This window comes from Sturnira hondurensis, unplaced genomic scaffold (assembly GCF_014824575.4).
Source record: "Sturnira hondurensis isolate 20B ecotype Veracruz unplaced genomic scaffold, ASM1482457v3 Scaffold0004136, whole genome shotgun sequence".
Classification (NCBI taxonomy): domain Eukaryota; kingdom Metazoa; phylum Chordata; class Mammalia; order Chiroptera; family Phyllostomidae; genus Sturnira; species Sturnira hondurensis.
In genome coordinates, this window is record NW_028076767.1 from 45,511,350 (window position 1) to 45,530,981 (window position 19,632).

At 40.2% G+C, this 19,632-nt stretch overlaps 1 protein-coding gene across 1 annotated transcript in view; it reads left to right on the forward strand.

Moving 5' to 3' along the window:
• Positions 1–19,632, forward strand: part of LRP2 (LDL receptor related protein 2) — a 196,075-nt gene that overhangs the window by 93,632 nt on the left and 82,811 nt on the right. Inside the window, exons 27-34 of the mRNA XM_037044526.1 lie at positions 407–618; positions 1,366–1,550; positions 2,727–2,955; positions 3,856–4,033; positions 6,152–6,280; positions 11,441–11,607; positions 12,579–12,722; positions 16,213–16,322. Coding sequence (XP_036900421.1) covers positions 407–618; positions 1,366–1,550; positions 2,727–2,955; positions 3,856–4,033; positions 6,152–6,280; positions 11,441–11,607; positions 12,579–12,722; positions 16,213–16,322 — 1,354 coding nt within the window. The remainder of the gene's footprint in view (positions 1–406; positions 619–1,365; positions 1,551–2,726; positions 2,956–3,855; positions 4,034–6,151; positions 6,281–11,440; positions 11,608–12,578; positions 12,723–16,212; positions 16,323–19,632) is intronic.

Genomic DNA, 19,632 nt, shown 5'->3' on the forward strand with positions numbered 1-19,632 from the left:
ATAATTAGAGTCTCTGCCACAGCTGAATGCCTGTGAAAAATAAAAAATATTTGAGACATGATTCCTGCTTATGAAGAAGCCTACGCAATCTAGAAATGAAGATAAGCAAAGTACAAAAGTAACTATAGTAACAGGAAGAATGCAAGTAGGTAGTTGGACAAATGTTAAAGTATAATTCAAGGAAGAAAAATATTTCAGAAAAAGCTTATTTTAAATATGAAAATCACCTAACTATTTAGGCAAGGAATGAAATGATTAAAAATAATTTTATAGAGATTTTTTTTTTATTACCATAGTTTGGAATTATATTTGTTACCAATAGTATTACATCAAATATTTGAGAGGCTTTAGTATTGTTTCCCCCCCCCCAGAATCATTAACACTTTTGCATTTTCTTCTCGGACAGCATCTGAAAGTCTTCTGTTACTTGTGGCAAGTCAGAACCAAATTATTGCCGACAATTTCACCTCCCAGGTCCATAATATCTATGCACTTATTGCGGATGGTTCTCACATTGTAGCTGTTGATTTTGATTCAATCAGTGGTCGTATCTTTTGGTCTGATGGAACTCAGGGTAAAATCTGGAGTGCATTTCAAAATGGAACAGACAGAAAAGTAGTAAGTACATTTCTACTGACCTTCGGCCTGACTACTCCCCTGCCTGGGGTCTATTTGCTGTTATTCCCCAGGGAGAGGGCCCTGCTGCATCCTGGGTGGCTTCTCTTTTGGGGTGCATTGTACCCAAGAGGGCTGGACATTTATAACTCTGAATCTGTGGGTGTTTTAGATAAAAATGTGGCCTCTGAAGGCAGATCCATTATTCTGAATTCCAGGTCTCAAGATCCAGAGACTTCACAAAACCTATGAGGTCCCTTTTGCAAATTTTTTCCTAGTGTATGGGAGCAGAGGAACATGCAAGGTAGTTTGGGGGATGCTATTCTTAGTTTTAAAGTAGTTATGTTTCTCAATCCATCTCCGGATTTCGGTTTCTTCACCTTTGTGGTGTGTTTCCTCTGCCCATTAGAACTTTATTTGGTAATCATTGACATTTAATAAAAAGTGTTACTTTTGGCATCTGGACATCATAAAGTTTCTCAGGGTTGCCAATTTAGTGGATGGATAGAGCTTTTATTAACTGAAAACACTTTGAAACCGAAATCCTCGAGCATTCAATTCTATGTATATTTTTCCTGTAAAAGCTTAGTGTTGATCAGGTGGCTATTTACAGGAGAGGACAAAATTTTATAATGGTCACAAGCAAACCTAGGGTGAATTAGATGCCTTTTTCCAGGTTTTCATATAGTTTCCATGTTATCATTCATTCATTCCTTTTAGACTTCACTCTCTGTTCGCTTTTGTCTTTAGGTTCTTGACAGTGGCGTCACCATGACTGAAAGTATTGTGGTAGACTGGGTGGGCTGCAACCTCTACTGGACAGACTATGTTCTGCAAACAGTTGAAGTCTCCAAGCTTGATGGGAGCCACAGGACTGTGCTGATTAGCCACAATGTAACAATGCCGAGGGGACTAGCATTAGATCCTAGAGTTAGGTAAGGCTTTTTTCCCCCCAGTGATGTGGCCTTGATGTGGTTATAATGAGGGGGAAAAACAGGAGCATGATGTGACTGGTATACATATAATAAAATTTAAAATAATTCATTGTTTTAACCATCTCTGTAGAAGCAGTAGGCATCCAACTGGTTGTTGCTATCTCTTTTTAATCTGAATAGTGTTCTTTATAGAGTATGCAAGAACAATTGGTTATTTAAGACTGCATTGATTAGCTTGGCAATACAATTATTGAAATGATTTTTGTAGACATATATAATTAAGTTTCTAATGAATGTACATTGTAATATTCCATAGGTAGGTCAGTTTGCTGTAATATTTTTAAAACAATTTTTAAATTGATTTTTAGAAAGAGAGAGGAAGGGGTAGGGGGAAAGAGAGAGAGAGAGAAAGACATCACTTTCGTTGTTCTACTTATTTATGCATTCATTCATAGACTGCTTCCTATATGTGTCTTGACTGGGGATCAAACCCGTAACCTTGATGTTTCAGGACAATACTCTAACCAACTGAATTACCCAGCCAGGGCCATTTTGCTATAACTTTGATACCGCATGGTTTCATTAAAAAAAAAAAGCCAGATTTTTCTGCTTTGGTTTCATGTTGTTTACTAGAGCTCCCTTTTATACCATATAAGAAAGAAAGTTTTTGCTTGTTGGTCCTAAAGGGGCGAAGGAGAAATTCTCCCATGTGTGTAGAAATGCTGAGGGCCTCCTTTCTTGAATTTGCCGATTCTCTAATTTAGATTCTTGTCTGCAGGATGATGAGTTAGGCAAATTATGTTTAATTCTAATGTTAAATGGACTCTTTTTTTGCTAAACATGACATGGTAGACAGTTAAGGACAGATGGATTTTTCTAGATTAACTATTTGGGGATTGCACAGAAACATGAACTGGCACCGAGACACTTCAGGGTCATAATGTCCTGCATGTTTTATGGACAGTACCAACACACCTAGATGGCTTGTGATTGCATTATGATCGCAGTTTGACTTTGTAACACTCAGAGGAAATAATAAGCTGTGCACGTGTGCTCTGAATTGGAGATGATTTATTTTAAGTGGAGTGTAAGCATGATGTTCTATTACTTAAGGTGACAGTTACTTTGTGCATTGAAATATGCCCTTGCCAGTTGGTAACCAGTGTCTTTTCGCAGTGACCATCTGATGTTCTGGTCTGACTGGGGCCACCACCCACGGATTGAGAGAGCCAGCATGGATGGCACTTCTCGCACTGTCATTGTCCAGAACAAGATTTTGTGGCCCAATGGCCTAACTATCGACTACCCCAACAGACTCCTCTACTTCTTGGATGCCTATCTTGACTACTTAGACTTTTGTGACTACAATGGACAGCATCGGAGGCAGGTGATAGCCAGTGATTTGGTAAGTTGGTAGTGAGGAAAACTGAACTGGTGTCCTAGCGGACACCACAAGCAGAAAGAGACAGAAGAAAATGAAGAATTTAATTTTTGTGTTACAGACAGTACATGGTAAATCGGAGATGTCAACAGAAAATTTATCTTTTATCATGAACAGAAAAAAATATTTTATTACTAACAGAAAAAAAAAACATTCTAGTTCATGGTCAGATTGTTCCTGTGATTTCATTGCTCTGTAGATGCCAATCTGTTGCTTCTGTGCCTTTAAAAAGGGTTAAACAAATACTAATGATTTAATTATATTTACATTGCCAATTAATCATAGCCTGTTATGTGCTTTGCATTTTTATTCAGGAATTCTGTGGAATTTATTTCCACAAGTTATGGGAAAATACGGAACTGTTAATAATTTCTATTTAAGGTTGTCATTGTTTATAGTTCTGTGAGTTGGAGAGACCCTGGGAGGCCTCCCTGCCCCCGGGAAGCAGGCACCTCAGCCATGTCAGAGTTATGTGTGTCTCCGAGCTGCAGAGCAAGACGGCGGAGGGAGCACTGCTGGAGTGCTGATAACGGGTGGTGGCCAGGCCTTGGGAGGGAGGGATCCAGACAGTCACCATACTTTCTGCACTTCAGTTTTGCTTTCGTTTGTCAGATGGATGCCCAGAGTAACTATCAGGGTGAAAGTGAGGCCTAAAGGACACATGTATGGGAGAGGATTTTGAGTGGTATAGTGGGACATAGGTCAAGCAGTATGTATTTCATCTGTCTCTTGAATGATGACTCCCTGTGTTTTTATGAAACATTTAAATATTAAAGAGAACCATCTCTTGGGCATCCTTTTCTCGTTTGTTCACCTTGGTTTTTATTTCTAGGCTAGATCTCATCATCCTCTTCTGCTTCACAGATTCTGCGGCACCCCTATGCCCTAACCCTCTTTGAAGATTCCGTGTACTGGACTGACCGTGCCACTCAGCAGGTTACTCAAGCCAACAAGTGGCATGGAGGGAACAAGTCAGTTGTGATTTATAATGTGCACCAGCCCCTTGGGATTGTTGCGGTTCATCCTTCGAAACAGCCAAATGGTAAATGAGAGACAGAGAGGTATCCTGCCGGGAGTAGCTTGGAAAACACTTATTCTGGAAATGTAAAATGCTCAATGTTGCAGACTCGTTTTTTTTGAGCAAGGAATTTTCCTTCCCTCTTTCCTAACATTTCCATTACTGGTTTTTTACCAGGGAAGACTCGTATCTTGTGTGTAACAGCAGGAGATCCAAATTGTGTCATTTTAGTTAGGAATTGGCCACTGCCTCTGGGACATTTCTCTGAGTCTCAATGTCCTCAGCTGACATATAGCATAGACCAGATACATAGTCCCTTAGATCCTTTTATCACTTCCAGTTATTTTTAGGACTTATTCTGGCACCATTGCCCTGTGGGTGCTCTTCTGTGGCCACCCTGTCATCCTACAGTGCATGGTGTAGGTGGCTAGGTGTTTTCAGATTTCGGCCTATGGAGTGTTCCTTGGAGTGTGAGGAGGGAATAAGTCACTTAGTCTTCTCTCCTCGTGGTTTCTCATCACACTACAGAACCTGGCCCCTGTCACCTCCCTGGTCTCTGCTGCTACTTCATCTTGCCACATTGGACTTCAGTGGATTTCTTCTTGGTCCTGAAGCAGGCCAGGCAGCTTCCCAGCGCCGCACTTTTGCATGAGCTCTTCCTTCTGCCTGGAGCATCTCCCCATGCAGGCCCTTGATCACCCTGTTTAAAATAGCCCCCCTTCTCATAATTATTTGCTCTCTATCCTCCCAATCTGAAACCACACTTTATTTATTTGTATCAAATGTATTGGGTTTCAGGTGTACGATTCTATAACGCATCATCTGTACACTGCATTGTGTGTTCACCACCCCAGGTTGTCTCCTTCCGTCACCACTTATCTCTGCTTTATCCTCTTCTATCTCCTGAAAATCTCACAGTTTATGAGTTTCATTCTGTCTCGCTTTGTTCGACTATCTGCCCCATGTTTACAGCATTCTCAGTGCTTGGAATAGTGTTTGGTACATGCCGAAGGCTTAACATTCTGGAGTGAATGAATGGATTAATGAATCTCACAAGGTGTGTAATAAGAACATATAAGACCTAGAGAACACCTGTGAGCTTGGGATGCACACAGGATCTCTTGTGACAAGGTACAGAGACACACAAAGGTGGCATCATTAGGAAAATAAAATATTATTATCTAACCAAAACTTAGTCAACAGTGGGTAATTGTAAAGGTCACAGAGGTAACACACACCTTGGTTTCATTTACTGTAAAAAGATGTCTTTTAGGTCAGGAAAAAAGACACATAATATTGAGCATCATATTTCCATAGTAAGCACAAGATTACTCAGTGGCTTGTTGCTCATAATCTGGTTATATACAGGAGTGAACTGTCTCCCTCTCATGTCTCTTATGAATGTTCTGTTGAAAGCATGGTGTTAGGGAAAGGTAAAAACGTGGTTTAGGAAAAAAACCCCAAACCAACAGAGGTAACATAATATACTTGTGTCTCCAAATCCTGGGGGCCTCTGGGAGGACAGGTGAGGTGCGGCTGGGTGCACAACGTGAGCGGACATTTGTATATGTTGTGAAATGGTCACCACGGTGAGTTTAGTAAGCGCCCATCACCACACCCAATTACAGAGCATTTTCTTTGTCATGAAACTTTTAGATCTACTCTCTCGGCAACTTTCAAATATTTGCTTACTTAATACAGTATTGTTAACTACGGTCATCATGCTGTACATGACATCCCAGAGTTGATGGGTCTTATCACTGGAAGTCACTACCTTAGGACCACCTTGACCGTTTCACTCACTCCTCTGCCTCTGACCCTGACCCTCTGACTCTGGCTACTGCCAATCCATTCTCTATGACTTTGGGTTGTTGTTGTTTTTTTGTTTTGTTTTGTTTTGCTTTACATATAAGTGAAATCATATGGTATTTGTCTTTCTCTGATTTATTTCACTGAGCATAATACTTTCAAGGTCTATCATGTTGCTGCACATGGCAGGATTTCCTTTTTTATGGCTGAGTAATATTTTATCGTGTATGTGTATTTATAAATATATCACATTTTCTCTGCCTGTTTATCCTGTGCACTTTAATGTGGGTGGGGGTTTCTGTTCAGAAATGTTTACTCCTCTTTCTATTGCAGGTATAAATTCATGTGCCTCCGCCCCCTGCAGCCATCTCTGCCTGCTGTCCTCGCAGAGTCCACAGCGTTACGCCTGTGCTTGTCCCTCCGGATGGAGCCTCTCCCATGATTCTGTGACTTGCCTGAGAGGTACAGTATGCCCTTTGAGTGTGCCCTGCCGGTGGAGCTTGCCAGAGTTTGTGCAAAGCTGTGTAAGCTCTGACCCACTTGCTGATGGACAGCATGCTGTGTTCCCTTTGATTCAGCAGGCATTTTTGGGGTATGTACTGTATGGGGCGCTTGGTCAAGTACCTCAGTTGTTGCATGGTTTCTGTGTATGGAGCTAATATTGTGTGTACATGTGATTCAGCAATCCTCAACTTCACATTTTCTCTTACCTGGTTGCATTTTAGGCTACTTATGGTAATGGAAAGTTCTAAATTCTGCACTTAGGTTAAAAATTTTTTTTTAAAGATTTTATTTATTTATCTTTAGAGGGGAAGGGAAGGAGAGAGGGAGAGTAATATCAATGTATGGTTGCCTCTCTTGTGTCCCCCGCTGGGAACTGGCCTGCAACCCAGGCATGTGCCCTGACTGGGAATCGAACCACGATCGTGTGGTTCGCAGGCCCGCACTCAATCCACTGAGCTACACCAGCCAGGGCAGGTTAAAATTTTTGACATTAGTGTGTGGCTTTGTTTGTCAGGCTCCTTATCTCATTTTTATTTTCATAACCCATAGTCAGTGATGAATGTTGGAGGCTAGGTTTCAATACCTTTACTATTATTCGATACTTTTAAAAAAGATTTTATTTATTTATTTTTTAGAGAGAGGGGCAGGGAGGGAGAAAGAAAGGGAGAGAAAAACCAAAGTGTGGTTGCCTCTTGCACACCCCTCACCAGGGACCTGGCCTGCAGCCCAGGTGTGTGCCCTGACTGGGAATCGAACTGGCAAACTTTCGGTTCGCAGGCCGGTGCTCAACTCACTGAGCCAAACCAGCCAGGGCTTATTCGATACTTTTAAAATGTAAGTTTCTGCTGTATGAAATATTTTCAGTGACTATTTGGACATTTAATTTTTATTTCATCCTAGTTATTGTATTGGGTTAAGTGAGGAGTATGTGAAGGGGGTAAGAGTGGAAGGAAAAGATGTAGTCAATCCACAAAAGCCATTTCTTCTGGAGTGTACTTGATCTATAATAAACCCTTCTCAAAAATCATTTGCCTTTGCTTAAAAATTGAAAGAGTTATTCTAAACTCAAGTTTCTTTCATTTCTCATTGAAGATGAGTGAAGTGTTTTGATACTCCTAAGAATGGCTGTAGATAAGTTCAAATTAAATGTTTTTCTTCAAATGTTTAATCATAAAAAATTCTTAAATTAAGAGAAAATAGAGTCCTAATCTAGAGGAAAATTTAGTTTTCAAATGGAAATTATATGCTGAATCCAGGAAATTTATGGTGTTTACGGATTCTGCAGCTGTAGATTTATTCCATCAACATGTAGTGTTTTGCAAGGTTACTTTCCTGATGAAGGATTTTAATTATTGGTAACGCTTACAAAGGGATTGGCATTTGCCATTTTTCTTCAGAGACTTATTATGCAACTGATCCTTGTTGACATTGATTAATTTAGTGTGTCCTCGGAGTCTTTCAGTGGAAGATTAAACTGGGCTGTAGGCATTTTGGAGACAAAGCATCCTTTCACCACACAAAGATTGTTAAACTGTGCATCGGGGCTGGCGTAATCAGTATCACTATCTGATGGTGATTGAGAAATATTAATTCTAAATAGTACCTTTTGTTGTTTCGCAAATAATTCCACTAGTGGGTTCTCTATGGGCTGCCTTTACTGAGGTGGAACTTTTTCACTGTTTCCCAACTGGTTTCTCAGTACCAGCTGGATAACTCAGTGCCAATGTATGTTAACAGTTACACAATTTTGTAGTTATTTTCAACAAGAAGCTTAGAAGACTTGTTAACATTGGTAGATGAAAACACTTTCCTTGAGTTACATGTTCAGTAACCTTTAGAATAGTGTTTGCTAAGTGTCTGGTATGTCTTTGGAAATGCTGAGGCGATAAGATTAGTTGAAAAAGCAGATGCTGTCTAGTTCAGCCCCGGGTAAATGCGCATTAAAAGGTCTGGAAGACCACCCATGCAAGTGCCTGTTGTGGTTACAGTGGGCGAGGGGATTATGCGATGTGTCTATTTTTTCCTAATTTTATGTTACAAATTTTTAAAGTGAGAGCTTTCTTTGCATGAAATAATTTTTATTCCTTAGAAAATATGTTTCCACAGTGCCAAAAACAAACAAAAACTCAAATCTGACCACCTCCCTAACACTCTGTAAAATAATCTCAGATCCAAAATAGGTTTCTGATTTAGTGTGAGGGACACAAGGCAATTGCTTCAGTGATTCTGTGCAAAAGAAGTTAAAAAAAAAAAAGCACTCCTTGCCTGTGCCCTGGAAAGTTGCCATGCTGGTGAGTCTGTGCAGAGTCTGAGTCGAGTGGGACCCAGGTTGGAGAGCCGTAAATGTCACCCTTTAACTACGACATCAATTTCCCGTTCCTGATTGTTGTCTTTTCACTTCTCTGCTTTGCTAACACTAATCTTAATGACATCATGACATGAACACTAAAAATAAGAAATGACCTTTCATTTCAAAAGACTAAGACATACTGACCTTGGACAGCTTAAATATCACCTTCTCCTGAACCTTTCACCCAACTCTAAGTTCTCCTGTGCTGGCTCTTTCCTGGGAGCAAGAGCCCATTTATCAATACTTTGTCTTGCCCCGTGGATTCGAAGCTCAAAGCCTCCACCTGATTTGTTGATGTGAGCTTATTGTTTGTGGCAGGCAATGGCACTCAGTGAATGTCGAGTAAACTACAAACTTTTTACAATTTCTTCTCCTTCTCCAGTCCTGTGTGTTTCACCCATTGGCTCCTTTAGAGGTGTATGGTGTCGTAAAACCCCTCCTTTTCTCTATTCCACAGAGCACTTGTCACACATCCTTCCAGGCCACCCGTCTCAGTGGTCACTTCCTTTCTAGTGCTTCTCTGGCAGCATCTTCCACCTTGGCTCTCACTTGCTGTCAGTGCAGCATTGAATGATACTCTGCCCTCTGCTCCATTGCCCACAAATGTTTGTCCATGGTCCATGCTCTCAAATGCACCAGCGATCAGATGAAGGACCTGAGGCACATCCCCAGGAAGGAGCAGTGGCCAGAGGAGACTAGCTGGGTAGTGCTTGAGGGAAGAGCTCCTCAGGGGAACCAGAAAGGCCTGGGACTGACGCATAAGAAATGCGAAATTTGTAAGGTACAAAATTTGTAAGGCGCAAAGAATGCGAAATTCTCAGCCTTTGGTGAGAATTCCTCCAGTTAAGCAATAGGAAAATGATCTGTTAAAAAAAAGAAGTATCAGGCTTTCAGTGAATAAAATTTAAAATGTCTTCTGTGAAACTGGGAAATAGTTCTTGTTTTTACTGAACCAATAAGCAATTATAGCATATAGCTGATAAATAATTAAATATTTCAATATAATTTTGAAGTACATCTGAAACTCATAATATAGGTTTTAAAAAATTATTATTACAATGAAGTCAAATGGGTTGAGTGGTAATTGAGAGTTATCTGTAGCACGGGGCCTGCACTTTTTGCAGAGCAGTGATTAAGCACAGAACTGTGGGAGTCCAAGAGCCCTCCCTGGCTGTGAGAGCCTGGTTGAATTGCTTTATTCCTTCATGCCTCATTTGAAAGTTGTGTGTGCATGGGTGTGTGGTGGGTGGTGGTAACTTGTTAACAAACAGGGTTATGAGGCTTCAGGGAGATAGCTAAGTGAATAATATTTGCCTGGTGTACACTGTGGGGTGCAGATTCTCAATAAACGGGGGCGATTATTATGGCCACTGTAGTCATTCAGGGGAGGGGCATGCAGCACTGAGAGAGGCGGGCCTGTGAGGTAACCCTTTACTGCACGCACTGTTTCTGGCAGAAGTCCCAGGGCCCTTGCGAGCCTCGTTGGCCTCAGCTGAAAACAACTCTGCAGGCTTGTTGTGAAAGATTAAATGCGCTATATATTGTAGAGCTGTGCAAATCAGAAAGCATTAATAGTTGCAAAATTTACTTTGAATTTGTACCAGGTTAAAAAATGCTGAGTTATTTATCAATACCAAAAATGCCAGGAACAAGGAAAAGCTAATGAATGAAATGTAAAAATAAGTAAAAAGTGTCAAATAATCCTGCTGAAGTTGCGAAACTTCAGATTATCAAAATAATGAAACATTTTCAGCCCATGGAAATTATACAACAATTAATTATTTTATATTCTGTCTTAATGTGTGAGATATATGTCTTGATACCACAAAAGTCACATTCCAAAGTTTTCCTTTTCTTAAGGAGGAATTACGAAGTAAAACCCCACTCTTGAAATTTCTTAATTTATATATATTTTTGACAATGGGACTACATAGCTATGATAAAGATTATCTTTGAAAAAGGGCCTCACTGTACTAAGGAGGCTAAGTGAACTGATAGGTTAAGATATTATGAGGATGTTTGAGTTGCAATGTACAGACACTTTTGAGAACTTTAGAAGACACTATTTACTTATTCGCTTACGCACCTATCCATTTATTCATTTATGTGGTCATTCATTTAGTTAGCAAATATTTATTAGGCAACTATGATGTGCCAGGCTCTGGGGACACAACAGTGAGTAAATCAGACATAATCACTGCCGCTGGGGATGAGGACCTAGTGCAAAAGATAGACATTAGTCAACAACAGTTGGGGGGGTTATAAATTTGATTTATTTAGTAATTAAAATCTCTAATAAGTACTAAGCAACACTTTGTCAAGTTGCTTTATATGCGGAACATACCTAAAAATAATAAACTGCCATTCACCAAGAATACTTTGATTTCTTGCACATTTTTTTTTCAAAATCCAACTCTTCCTAAGTTATTCAGCATTAGTGAGCTTTTTGTCTTGCTAGAAATGAAAGAACTTCTTGACTGTGATGGGGTAAGTAAGGAATTAAAGGAAGGTGGAGTAAATCTGCCTCAGGACAACCCGGAGCGCAGCATGAGGGGCTGGAGGTCTGGGGACTCAGCAACACACTGAAACCCAGCAGGAGGCCCTGGGCTGTCCGAGGGACTGTCCGCTGTGCACTATATTTATTGCTATCATGCTGCGATGGATGACATTTTATCCCATACGATGGTAGCAATCCCCTGCCTTTCATTACTCTAAATGTCTGGGAATAGTGGGGCATAATTGTGACTGATATTCTGCTGTTTTCACAGATGACCAACCTTTCCTAATAACGGTCAGACGCAGTGTCATTTTCGGGATCTCCCTTCGTCCCGAGGTGAAGAGCAATGACGCCATGGTTCCTGTGTCAGGGATACAGAATGGTTATGATGTGGAATTTGACGACTCAGAGGAATTCATCTATTGGGTTGAGAACCCAGTAAGTGTTGAATAACATTCAAATTGTATAACTTGCAAAGAAAGCACCTGCAACGATGCCTTTTTATAGCCAAATGTTTGGTGGAATAAAAGGGAAATGATCCAGAAATAAATGAATTTACTGCTATTTTTTTAAATTCAATAAAAGATGTAAATGGGAGGTTGCCCTCAAGCAAAGATCAGAATACTGTTTAGTTTAGAATAATAAGCACACATAAGCTATTGGGTATTTTTTTTTATTTGAATGAATATTCAGCAAGTACTTTTACTATTTGCCCTGCACTGAACCAGCTGGTTTCAAGTGCAGAATACATGCCTGGAAGCACCAGGCACGAAGGTTGTTCTTAAGGAGCTTTACGCTTGTACAAGATATTAGACTCACATAAAAATGATCATAACTCAAGACTGAAAGCCAGGGTTCCCTCAGGGGACTCCAGGAAAGCATTTAATGTGACTGCCGGGGCTTTCATTCAGAGCCTTTGCAAACCCTGAGGATAAAAAGAACACTTCTCCAGTTGTTTCCCACTGGGTCCCTTCCTCACCCTTTAGGAGAGAAACCTGTGAGGGGAGGGAAGGGGCCAAGGGAATACAAATGAGGAAGAGTTTGACGTTCTGCGTTTGACACTTCATGACACGGTGCAAAATATACTCCTGGCCTCCTGTGACTTGGGTTATTTTTATGACTCTGGCCTTTGGTAATTAGGAAATAAATCTCTGTAGCCAATATCAGAGGTGGTCTGAATGATAAGCCTTGTGTATTCCTGTGACACACTTAAAAATCAGTGTTTTCAAAGTGTTACTGCATTAGCATTATACACAGTGAGGCCACCCAATGGTTCTGAACCTTTGCCTTTTCTCCAAGTCTGAAGAGTGTTAAGGAAGCATTGTAGCTGGCAGCCATCACAGGGAAATAAGTGTTTTCCTGGAGAAACTGTGGCCTTGAAACAGCTCACTTTTCCTTGTTCTTTCCAGGGTGAAATTCACAGGGTGAAGACAGACGGCACCAACAGGACAGTGTTAGTTCCTCTCTCCAGTTTGGGCTCTTCTATGAGCCTGGCCTTAGATTGGATATCAAGAAACCTCTATTACACCAATCCTGGGACTCAGTCAATTGAGGTAATGATTCCAGAATGCTACCATAATATTGCCTAATACTATGTACACAACACTGGTTTCTTTTGTTGATTCCAGAGAGAAGGGGAGGGAGGGAGAAAGAGGGGAAGAGAAACATGGATGTGAGAGAAAAATATCCATTGGCTGGGGATGAATCTGCAACCCAGGGAGGTGCCCTGGTGGGGAACTGAACCCATGACCTCTTGGTCTACAGGATGACGCCCGACTAACTAAGCCACACTGGCCAGGTCAACAAACACTGGTTTCTGGTTCATGTAAAATCTATTCTTAGGAAATGTTCTCATGGATTTTAAAATTATTTTTAAGCAGAAGCAAATGCAAGGAGATATTAATATTAGCTATCCAAATCTCTGAAGCTAAGGAGGAAAACCAACTTAAAAATAAATTACTGGAATTTTTTTTACTGCTCTATTTGGTTTCCTTCTAAATATCAATACTAAGTTGGATTTAAGATATTTTAAATCCTCCTATCATATCAATCCTCATATCAATACTATAGAAGGATTTAAGATATTTTATAAAAATATATAAAAGGATAAATAAAAAAATATAAGAAATTCAGCATAAAGGAGAGATTATAGTAGTAGTCAGGGAACTTTCACTATCTTTTCTCATCAAATCTTCAATGCTATTTAGTCCTAAACCTAATTTATAGGTCACCTGTGTTATAAGATGGAAATCTTTCTATGGCGCCAATACAGTTTTTCAAACAGTGAAACAGAAAGTAGAAACTCGATTCTAATTCCTTTGATACTTTCCTCTTTGCGATAACTGTTCTTTCTTACTCTAATTCCCAGAAATTCTAGACGGGGTGCAGGTATGAAATCACATGAAGTAAATCAGGAGTAACTTGACTAGTATTGGTTTCCTTCACTCTGGGAAATGGTTAAAACATGTAAGGGATTATTAATCCATAATAATTTTGGAAGTAGAAATTTCTAAAGCAAAAAGAGGGTCTTGTGAGAGGGCCAATTAGCGGGGCCCGTGCAGAGTGAGAGTCCACTGCTCTGGGTTAGGCACCGGCTAGTAAGTTCACAGCACTTTGGGGCACGCAGACAGGTAAACACTGAAGGTGAGGAAGACACCGCAGTCAGGTGGCTAATCTACAGCCCATGTGTTGGGAGCTCACGTCAGCCAGCGCTCTTCCTCCAGTGCCCTCTCATTCCAGCTTCACCACGTTCCCAAGGGCAGGCAAATACCCACTCACAAGGAGAGGCACATTTGCAATATGCACAAACGCTAATCCCCCGGAAAACACCAAACTGGGTAGACTCATCAACTGTTAACATTAGGGAAACACTTGGAGGCTCATCCGGTTCAAGCCTTTTGTCTTTTAAATAAGACCCTTGAAGTCCAGAGAAGTTAAGAATTGGCATTAGCAGTCAGCCTCACTGCCCAATTCCTGGGCCGGTCCTAACTTTGCCTTGTTAGAAATCACAACTCCAGCAATTCGGCCTGATTTAACCCCACTTTGTCAGTAAGAGAAGATATTTGTTCATTATGTCAGCTAAAAATATCACCCTCTCATCAAAAACATGGGCATAATTTGCAGTCTAAGATCCTTAATGTGGAACTCACATCTTTCTGGACTCCATTCGGTACAAAGCTGTCTTCATTCCAAATGACAGTTAATATGCTCCTATACCATCCTGTGGTCTCTTTCTTTGCAAATGGGTGTCTTCCCTTTTTGACTGATAGCTTTCCAAAAGCAGGGAACATGTCTCCTCCATCAGTGTTAGGTAGAATGAAAAGGTACCAGTTGAAAAGTCGCTGAGTGTGTGCCTGTGCCTGAGTTGGCATCAGTAACGCTGCCCTCCTGAACCTAAAGCTTGTGGTTGTGCCCCAATGCAGTGAGGTGCTGAGGAAAGATAATTTGCTTTGGAATCCAAAGACCTGGCTTCGAGCTGGTTTGTTTGCTCAGTCATTCATTCATTCAACAAATGCTAGGAAATGCTTTCTATGGATCAGTTCCATGGTTAGTCCTGGGCATTCAAAGATAAACTAAACATTCCTCCCCCAACCCACCTTGCTTTTAAGTAGCTCACACATCTGAGAGCTAGACACATAAACAAATACATTTGCCCTGGTGCAGTAAGTACGGTCTGAGCAGTGAATATAAAGAGCTGTGTGGTTGAGGGCAGAGGTAAAAGTATGGGAGAAAGAAAGGCAGGCTTTTCACAAGCAGTTATTGGTGATTTGAGCTTTGAAGGATGACCAATATTTGTTTCTGTCAAATGAAGAAGTAGGGAAGAGGTAGACAAGGTAGAGAAAAACACTTTATTCAAGACTCTGAGATATAAAGATACATCTTGTTCCTGGGGAGAGCATAGTATTTCTTCTACTCAAAGGCTGTTCGACCTTGGAAAAATTACTTAACTCCTCTGAACCTTTCTTTCCTTATCTATAAAATGGGGTTAATGGCTCAATAAGTAAAAGCGTTTCATGATACCCAGGTGGCCAGTGAATGCAGTGCCCTATTTCCCTCAACTCATTAATACGTTCAGGGTATCTATCTCCAAGAATAAGGATTCAAAGGGAAACTGCTGTTTTAGTGTTTTTACTGGTTTTCTCCTTTGGTGATATCAATTGTGACTTTTCCAGGAGAATGTTAGGTTGCTTAAGAAAACAAGAATAGAGTTCACTTACAGCTTACCAAATAATACCTGTTCCAGCATAAGAGTAATTCACATTTAATTCCAACTTCAGGTTAAAAGAGAAATGTTTCAGAGATTGTGTTCCACTAGGGGTAGCTGTGTCCCCAATCCCTGAGAGCAATTTTCTAGCTGGAAAGGGCAGCTGGCAGAATGGTGGTGTGAGAGAGAGAGCTTGATACAGTCCGCAAAATGAGGAAGGAACTTTCCTTTGAACTAAAGAGACCCCGAGGCTTCAGAAAAGGAGAGAAGTTATAGAAGAAAGAGGCAAATTGAAGGTTTTTGTAGTTTCTTTCTAGCAGTGATTCTACGTGTTCCCTTATTTGTATCTTTCTTTTATTCATATACATTTCTTCTCCTGAACTTTTAGGTGAAATGAAAATAGACATTTGAGAGGTGATTTTTTTTTCTTTTCTTAATCTTTCTTTCTTAAAAGATTTTATTTATTTATTTTTAGAGAGAGGGACAAGGGAGGAAGAGAGAGAAACATCATTCTGTAGTTGTCTCTGGAGTGCCCCCTACTGGGGACCTGCCCCACAACCCAGGCATGTGCCCTGACTGGAAATCGAACCAGTGACCCTTTGGTTTGTAGGCTGGCACTCAATCCACTGAGCCACACCAGTCAGGACTCTTACTCTCATCTCTCATTTTCTGTTGAGCTGACTTCTTTATATCCAGGAAATGCAATTAGGGATTATCTGAACCTCATGCAAAACCTCCCATTCAGCCCTAGTCATGCTTTGGAATTTGTTGTGTGTTTTGTGTTTTCCTTCACATTAGCTTTTTTTTGTTTTCCCCTAATAAATGATTTTATGCTCTAGGTTTTGACACTCCGGGGCGAGGTCAGATACAGAAAAACACTGATTACCAATGATGGGACAGCTCTTGGAGTTGGTTTTCCAGTTGGCATAACTATTGATCCTGTTAATGGGTGAGTGTTAAGCAGTGCCTCATGCCTTCCATACAGCACCGTTCTTGTACATGTTATGGTCTGATGAAAATAGGAGATTTCAAACCTAAGACATTTTCTGATTTCAAATGCCAACATTTGAAAAATACAGAGCTCAATGAGGAAGAAAAATAGCTCTGTGATATGTTTAGTGTGAAGGATATGATGTGTATTTTGTTTTTGTTCTTCAAATTAATAACATTGGACTGAAAATTAATTCCAAACAAGCAAGAGTTTTAGGAATTTAAAAACAGAATTGTAAGAATGAACAACACATTCTGACTTTGAGTGAAGGTGGAAAACTTTAAGGGGGTAGATAACATTTGATATAGACCTTGAAGGATGAAAAAGCTTCTAGTAGGTGGAGAATGGGTTGCCACTGGGGAGTGGAACGTGAGGCCAGCCGAGCGCCGAAGGTGCAGAGAGCTGGAACCAGAGGCTTAGTGTCGGGGTCGGTTGACCAGATGGGAGATACAGCAGATAAGGAAGGGCATTTGGGAACAAATCACCGGGAAGCTTTAATGTCATGCTGAGGACTTGCACTTGATTCTTTAGAGAAATACAATGCCAGCAGGGAATTTGGAGGAAGAGAGTGATGGAACCAAATCTGTATTTTAGAAAAGACTGGTCAGGACCGGAGTGGAAGAGGCCAAGGGTGGGGAGAAGAAGAGAAAACGAAATTCTTGATGTAGACTAGAGTCCTCTGGTCTGTTTGATTAGTTATTTCATTTTATACTATACTATAAACTAGAATAATAAATTATAAAGTGTGAGCATTGACTTTTTAAGAGAATAGTTATCTCGCACCAAGTGTATTTTGCCTTTCTGTTCGACGGTCAGCAGAAGCTCAGGTGTGGGAGGGAAGTGTCAGCTCTCTGCTGCAAGTACGGGCGATGCACAAATCTCAATTCTTAAAGGGCACTAAAAGCAAAAGTTTTATGCCATGATTGCTGGCTTGTCCTAATTTTCAGTTATTTTTTCTCTAAGGACCATCTTAGATTTAAACTTCCACTTTTGAAACTCAAGTTCATGCATTATTCATTTTCCTTTCATCAAACATTTATTTATTCTGCTATTATTGGATGGTCTATGAGAATCTGCAGACTGTTAATACAAAATCCAAAATGTATAATGGCTCAAAGAAAATAGAAGTTTATTTGTCTTTCATTTGGGCAGTGGGGTTTGTTTGGGCAGAAGGTGGGAGAAGCTCTATTTCTGCAGTCATTCAGGGGCCCAGGCAGACAGGGTCTTCAGTAGGAGGCTTTGAAAGTCATCCTGGGTGTTGACACCTATTGAGCTGTAAAGGGAAGAGCATTTAGGAATGTGCTGGGTAGTTTTTATGGACCAGGCTTGCAGGTTATACATACTACTTCTGCTCACCTTCCTTCAGCTAGAATTCAGTCACATGGCTACAGCTAACTACAAGGAAGCCAGGACATGCAGACTTGTTTTTTGCCAAAAAAGAAAAGGAAGACATTGATTTTGGCAAGTGAAAGCATTCTTTGCCAAGGTTATGGGTATATGGGTTGATACAAAGATTATTAAAAGCGTAATCTATAATTTTTATAACCTCAAGAATTTATAGGTTAATATATTGATAAGTCTCATGCATAAATACCAATAACCCAGGTGTGTATATGATTAAGAGCCATAAAAGAAGATAAAAAATTGGGATGAGAGTGCTGTAGAGAGAAATTTTCAGCTTAATGGAGGTGATGCTGTTTGGACTGGATCTTGATAGATACATAGAATTTCACTACGCAGACCTGGCTTTAAGGATATTGCCTGTTCTCTGAAGGAAGCAAAGTCAAGAGCAGGGGCAAAAGAGGGAGAAAATATTCAGGTAACTAAGAGCAGCCCAATTGAATTGGGAGGCACTGATTTTTCAGAGGAAACAGGATAGATATAATGGATATCTAATGATATATATGGATATATATATATCATGGGTATTTTATATATGTATATAATATACACTCATGGATATAATGTTTTGGATGCTCAGTGAAGAGAAAGTCTTGAGAAAATTGTGATCAGTGTTATTGAATCAGCTGCTGCAGAAAAACATTCCTGTGGGTCTCACTAATAAAGGATTGAGTCACTGGTCACACCAGAGAGAGGATCTTCATTAAGGACATAAAAGAGTTAAAGAGTGAAAGGAAGGTGAAGAAGTGTGACTACTCTTTTTAAGAGTTTGTTATTGAAAAAAGTAGAAAAAGGTAGATGTGTAGAGATTGAAGTATAACAGGAAAAAAATTTAGAATAGGGAAATCTGAGCATATTTTTAAGAGCAGATGATGGAATCACTGATTGAGAATGAAAATTAGGGGCTTGGATTAGTAGGAACAACTTTGAAAGAGTTGAGGAGGGGGACATGACACGGTCAGCTAGGGATGATTGTTCTCAGCTAAGGTTGGGTAGCTTAAATTTTTAGTCAACTCAGAGTTCACAAGAGTTCTGTGACTTTGTTCAGCAAACTTTTGGTAGCTAGGAATGTTGCAGGAGAAAGCAACTAGTGATAGGAATACAGGATTAGTAATTAGGGAGGTAGGCACACTGGGAGATCAAGAGAATAAACAAGAATATTGTTAAAGTGGTTGCATGAGGTCCAGGCATAGAAGGACTGGAGGTTTGGGAGCTCTGCAAGATTAAGGGCAAAGAAGCTTCAAAAAGAGAAATAAAATGGGAGCAGAGATGAGATGGGAGGGTTTGTTGAGGCAGAGAATTTCAGAGTTTGAGCAGTTAGAAGGACTTGAAGATGAGGTTCATGGGATGGGTATATTGGATTGGTGGTGGAAGAGGTATGCAGTAAAGATAATTGGAGTCAAGGAGTTTGAAGACTTGTGAGGAGAGAGTGTAAGAGAATTGTTTATTGTGGCTGTAGCAGGAGAGGGGATACAAAGAAATTAAAACTTGAGTTCAAGTCTGAAAGTTATGTCCTCAGTGGAAAGGAAAACAACCCTTCATATTATACTTTGATGAAAACTTTTGTCTACGTATTGTGGATGTGGCAGTTCTCCGTGGTGATTGAATCTAGTTTATTGTGAAATGGAAAGTTTTACATCCCGATGTCAGCATGCCAATGGAATTCCATTGTCAGAAAAATGTTACTCGCTTTTTCTCCTATTTCATTGCATTTTTCATCAGAGAAATCAGATTAAATAAGAAAGTAGCTGGTCTTGTTGGAGATGATGATTTGAATAATTAAGGAAGAGGCCTGGGAGGTGAGCAGGCAGGTACCTGACAACATTTCCATTAGCTTTGACCTTCCCAGTGTACTGGCAGAATGCGA